The following is a 6,089-nucleotide window of genomic DNA, read 5'->3' as shown; positions in this document are numbered from 1 at the left end:
CCTTCAAGTATTTCTCTCAAGAGAGAAAAAAAAAAGTGGTCATATACTTTTTGAAGAGGAAAATTTTGCAAATGAACTAAGGAAACCATAAATAGCTTATGAATTTTCATCAACTAATTAGGTACAGCACAATAAAGGCTGCTGTAACATTACCTAAATGACAATCAACCAGCCTAAACTATAACAAAATATAGTCAACTATACCATAATAGTTAGAAAAAACAAAGAAAACAACTTGTAGAAAGATGAACAGAACAAATATGCGTTCAATTTTTCTTCCCTCCCTTATAAAAGGCAATCCCCCCAGCTCATACTCCCACAAACCCACACATAACCCATTAACCCCTCCTCAGTCCCTCCCTGCCGAGCTAGTCTCCTTCTCCCCTTCGCACATGCAACCATATCTTCAGCTAGCTTCTCTCCGCCTCGCCACCACCATCCCTCTCTCCCGGACAATATATAGCGCGAAGCTTCTTGTCACCTCGGAGGCCATGTCTGCCATGGCCTATATAGCTCTCTGTGTCTCGGCATTGGCGATCTTCGTTGCTCTGCTCCACTGGGTGTACCGATGGCGCCACCCCAAGGCAAAGGGTAAGCTTCCGCCGGGCTCCATGGGCATCCCTCTCCTCGGCGAGACGATGCAATTCTTCGCGCCGAACCCGACCTGCGACGTCTCCCCCTTCGTCAAGGAGAGGGTGAGGAGGTAGCGTCCAAACGCTCCAAATTGAGCACTCGATCAATGGTGGTGCATGTAGCTTCATTTGTACATCATGCTGCATTTGTGACATCAATAGCCGCGTACGTGGTGCAGGTACGGGAGCATCTTCAAGACGAGCATCGTGGGGAGGCAGGTGGTGGTGTCGGCGGACCCGGACATGAACTACTTCGTGTTCCAGCAGGAGGGGAAGCTGTTCGAGAGCTGGTACCCGGACACCTTCACCGAGATCTTCGGCCGCGACAACGTCGGCTCCCTGCACGGCTTCATGTACAAGTACCTCAAGACCCTCGTGCTCCGGCTCTACGGCCAGGAGAACCTCAAGGCGATGCTCCTCGCCGAGACGGACGCCGCGTGCCGCGGCGGCCTCGCCTCATGGGCGGCGCAGCCCAGCGTCGAGCTCAAAGAAGGACTCTCCACCGTAAGCAGAATTCTTGGTCCTACGTTTGTGGCTTCTTGTTTCGATGAATCGATGCTTAATGCAGATTGCTGCTGCTTTTGCAGATGATATTTGAGCTCACTGCCAAGAAGCTGATCGGCTACGAGCCGTCCGGGTCGTCGGAGAATCTGAGGAAGAACTTCGTGGCGTTCATCCGCGGGCTGATATCGTTCCCCGTGAACATCCCCGGCACGGCCTACCACGAATGCATGGAGGTAATAGCATGCAGCTACTGTGAATTCATCTCACTGTAGCACAGTAACCTCAAATAATTGCACCATCTACAAACAGTTTGCACGTGAGAAGCCAATAAACTAATGGGCACGCGCGCACAGATGTTCCTAGCTAGCCATATAGCTGAGCACATGCATTCCATAAATCTCACGGGATTAATATTTTCATCATGTTTAATTCCTGGTTGAGCAGTAACGCTAAGATTCTTGTGTCGGTCCATATGTACGTACTGGTACAGGGGAGGAAGAACGCGATGAAGGTGCTGAAGAGCATGATGAAGGAGCGGATGGCCGATCCGGAGCGGCGGTGCGAGGACTTCTTCGACCACGTGATCCAGGAACTCCGGAGGGAGAAGCCGCTCCTGACGGAGACCATCGCGCTGGACCTCATGTTCGTGCTCCTCTTCGCCAGCTTCGAGACCACGGCGCTGGCGCTCACCCTCGGCGTCAAGCTCCTCACCGAGAACCCCAAGGTCGTCGACGCGTTGAGGGTAAGCAGTCAAAACTGTTGCAGTAGTAGTCACTGCTTCACCCGGCCAAGAAAGCAAATTAACCAGACGGATCAACTTGTCATGTGTGATCGAGCAGGAGGAGCACGAAGCGATCATCGGGAACAGGAAGGACCCGGATGCCGCCGTCACGTGGGCAGAGTACAGGTCGATGACCTTCACGAACCAGGTGAGCCTAACCCGGACCTGCTAAGGCAAAAATTCCACTAGCCCTTGGACCTACGCGTTATCAGGACTGTTCAATTTATGTTGAGATTTATGCTAGAGGATAGATAAAAAAAATTATAAAATAGATAAGAGTGTGTGTTTCCTAACCTAGGCCCAAACTTTCGGGGTGATAGATAATCTTAGTTAGCTAGTATGTAAGAATTCTCACGAACAAAGTTGATTGATTGGTTCACCAAAGAAGAGTAAAACAAGAAGGAAGAAAGGGGAACGGAATCAAAGGTGAAGGGCCTGATTTCTCCACAGTAGATGCCTGTTGAAGTGCCGTTTCTGAATCCGGGGAATGCTGAAAACTGACACCTCTGTTCCCTGTCTTTCTGAAGGTCATCATGGAGATGGTGAGGCTCGCAAACATCGTCCCGGGAATTTTTCGGAAGGCCTTGCAAGATGTTGAGATCAAAGGTACAGATCATCTTGCACATGGCATCTCTTGTTCTCTTACGATAAAGGATCCTCTTCGGCAAGTTGCATCTAACTGAACTCTGTGCTGTGTTTTCCATTGCTGTCACAGGCTACACGATTCCGGCAGGATGGGGTATCATGGTGTGCCCACCAGCAGTGCACTTAAACCCTGACATATACGAAGATCCGTTGGCGTTCAATCCATGGAGGTGGCAGGTTCGTCTTCTTCGATATTTCAGCAACTAGTATTCTGCATCTTTCATGTGTCACCGAAAGGTTAGGGTTAGGTTAGGAGTTGTGATGATCTGATCTGCTCACCGAAATTGCATGTATGCTACTCTCAAGTCTCACTGTTCAAACAAAATCACAAAGAAGAATAGTTTAACCAACTGCAAGCGTCCAATAATTAGCGAAGTGATTTGTATAAGGTTGCGAGGCTCTGATCCCAAGTACCAACTTGGCCACGGAGATCAAGAAGGAATTCAGTTGGTGTCCATGGAGGCTTTAGTCCCCGAACCATCGCCGAAGCTTCCTTGCTTACTAGTTTAACAACACGTCAAAATGGCGACAGATGAACATGATGCATTTCCGCTAAAAGAAATCAACCGTTCAAGCCTGCCAAGTAAAAAAGTGCACAGAAACTGTTACCTGCAGTAAGCCGAATTAGTTTCTGATCATTGTTTAATTGCGTGGTTGGGGTTTAAGGTTCTAATCCGACAGTTTCTCAATCCGGTAGGTAGGCCATGTTCTGTTCACCAATTCCGAGTAAAAGATAAGAACGGAAAATAGCGCAAAGTACAACGCAATCTTCAAGCCGCAATCTGTCTTGCCGATGATAACAAGTTGCGCTCAGATTCACTGTATACTTCTAGGTGTTTGGGTCTATATTGGCTTGATCAAGTTCAAGTCAGATTGTGTGTTAGTTCTTAAGAAATTCAGATTTTGCGTTACTTTAAGATTATGTACGATATGCTACTTAATGTGATGTGCCTTGCTAAAACAAATCACAAAGGAATAAACAAAGCAATGCAATCCCTAGTCCTGAATAAATAAGTGTTTGCATTCAGGTTAGAGAAAAAAACAAAATAGAACAACAGGGAAATAAAAGAAGCACCACATGCGTTTTCAATATTAGGAAGCAATATTAAGACTGAACTATAGGTTCTAAATTGGTTGTTTTCTGAACAGGACAAGCCTGAAATCACCGGTGGAACGAAGCATTTTATGGCATTTGGAGGTGGGCTTCGGTTCTGCGTTGGGACTGATTTCAGCAGGGTCTTGATGGCAACATTCATCCACAATTTGGTTACAAAATATAGGTAACGTTTCTCACTTCTGATATAGCAAAATCAGCCAGTATCTTATAATATGAAACAATGAAATCTGAAAGCTGTTTTTTCCCTTATGTCAGTTGGAGAACAGTTAAAGGAGGGAACATAGTCCGGACCCCCGGTCTCGGCTTTCCAGATGGCTTTCACATCCAGCTTGTCCCTAGGAATTGACCCTTTTTTTAATCTCTGACGACATGTTTGGTTCGTGGTGCTAAACACAAGATTGTCGATGTAAAGATACCAGGCCATTTAGGGACAAAAGCAAAGGAGGGAAAATCACGTACTTAGTCTAGTGTTAGGATACACATCCCTAGTTAGAAGTGCAGTTATCTTACCGAGTACTACATCTCATCCTTGTGAGGGGTTTTTGTACTTCGCTGTTTGTTTTCCATGTGGTTAGTTATCAAGCCATGTGTTGTACGTATATGTGCTTATACGTGTCTAATGAAACAAGAATACGGCTACATACATATAAAGATGTTTGCGGAGCCATGCCAAGAAGCTCCAATTACTCCTAGCTTTGTTCAGACATAGAGACTAACAACTGAAAACAGCCTAGTCCTTCAAGACAGCAGCAGCAGTAACTGTCGAAATGCCGCTGTCTCATGGCAGGCTAACGGCTGCACTTAACAATGCAAACCCAGAAATCCTCTGCAGTTAAAAATTTATGTGCTGCAGACAACAGGAATCTGATTGAAATGCATAAGTTGATATTCCTAGCTGACAGAACAGATGCTCTCAAGAAAAAAAAAACTTGCCCTCAAAAGTTGACATAACAGTCTTGAATCGCAAATTTATGTGTATTACATGTAATCCGCCAAGCGACCGAGCCCCACAGGTCAAGTTGATCTCTGAATGAGATCTTTTCCAACTGAAATCTGGTTTCATATCCACCTCTGTGACCTGTTAACTGTGGTCATCTTTGTTTGCTTCGTTGCATAACCCAAGGAGAAGATAACACAAGCGACAAGGTTATTGAATAGTACTGATAATGTTCAGACTTGATAAAGAATGATGTGCAAGTGGGGTTTTACTATGATCAAGATAAACCTTCTGTAGACATGCCAACGACAAGATCTCCCCCGTGGGAACAAGATCGAAGTATAGAGATCTTGTTATCCAGCAGTTCAGCTTGAGCGTTCGATTTACTCATTCAGCATGACTGTGTAACCCGTCAATGGGTATCTCGAAGCATAATTTTCTGTTGGTAGGTTCCCCCTTACTTCCAGAAGGTATTCGTGTTGATCATGCAGACCTTGCTATCTGTGAAGTCGTAGCACATAACCGTTTTCGACCGATGCAGAAGCCGTTCCAGCAGATGCATATTTCTGTGTTACGTTATTGATTCTGATATCTTGTTTCGTTCACAAAGACGATTGTTTAGGCCATACCGGGACAGTGGCAACCTACAAACATGTGGGGCAGTCGGATGTCATAGCATGGTGTCACTGTCAGAACTTTTGTTTGTTCATGTGCTGACAAAATTTTATCCGAGTAACTGAGAAACTACCTCATGCCCATATCCCCCCGAGATTCGTCGCCCTACGGAAGCAAAGACCACAATATTTTTTTAATTTTATATTTCGAAAATAAAAAAATGTAAAAATAGTTGTTCAATTGAAAAAATTACAAAACTAAGCTAATGTCGACGGGCGACATGTTTAAAATAAATAAACACATCTCTTTTCCAACTGATGATAGGTTTAAAAATAAAGAAAAAAGATGTGTTCCATTGCTCTTAAATTTTAAAATGCTATCAAAATAGCTATGAAAAAATCTGAAAATTTTTGGTGGTGTATAGGATGGTATAATCTAGCTCTCCAATTTTTTTTTAACTCAAACGATTACTTGTACAATGAGAAAAAAAAGATAAATTTCATTGTACAGAGTCAGTATAATGAAATTTCTCTTTTTGTGTCTCATTGTACAAATCATAGTTTTGTTTGAAATTTTTTGGAGAGCTATATCATTGTATCCTCTGCACCATTAAAAATTTTCATGATTATTTTGATAGTGTTAATTTGTCGCCCGTTAAAAGAGTGACAAGTACTTGTCAACCTTTCAACGGGAGACAATAGTCTAGTTCTACCATTTCTTTAAATAGATGTCTATTTTTACAATTTTTTATTCTTGAAATATAAAAATAAAAAAGGTCAAGACCACAATAGGTGCTAAAATTTCCCATCAGTTTTGCGACATGACGACGGGGATGCCAATTTGCTACAGGCCCATAGC

General features: G+C 44.0%; 1 protein-coding gene across 1 annotated transcript; it reads left to right on the top strand.

Moving 5' to 3' along the window:
* Positions 1–329: 329 nt before the first annotated feature.
* On the top strand, positions 330–4,334 carry LOC133888808 (cytochrome P450 87A3). The gene is made up of 9 exons (XM_062329181.1): positions 330–703; positions 812–1,136; positions 1,220–1,369; positions 1,627–1,878; positions 1,976–2,065; positions 2,445–2,523; positions 2,633–2,739; positions 3,712–3,842; positions 3,935–4,334. The coding sequence occupies exons 1-9, from the start codon at positions 393–395 to the stop codon at positions 4,023–4,025; spliced, it is 1,536 nt and encodes a 511-aa protein (XP_062185165.1). The 5' UTR covers positions 330–392; the 3' UTR covers positions 4,026–4,334.
* Positions 4,335–6,089: the final 1,755 nt, after the last annotated feature.

The sequence above is a fragment of the Phragmites australis genome, chromosome 13 (assembly GCF_958298935.1).
Source record: "Phragmites australis chromosome 13, lpPhrAust1.1, whole genome shotgun sequence".
Taxonomy (NCBI): Eukaryota; Viridiplantae; Streptophyta; class Magnoliopsida; order Poales; family Poaceae; genus Phragmites; species Phragmites australis.
Note: the sequence above shows the minus strand (reverse complement) of the source record. Positions and strands in the feature narration are given on the sequence as shown.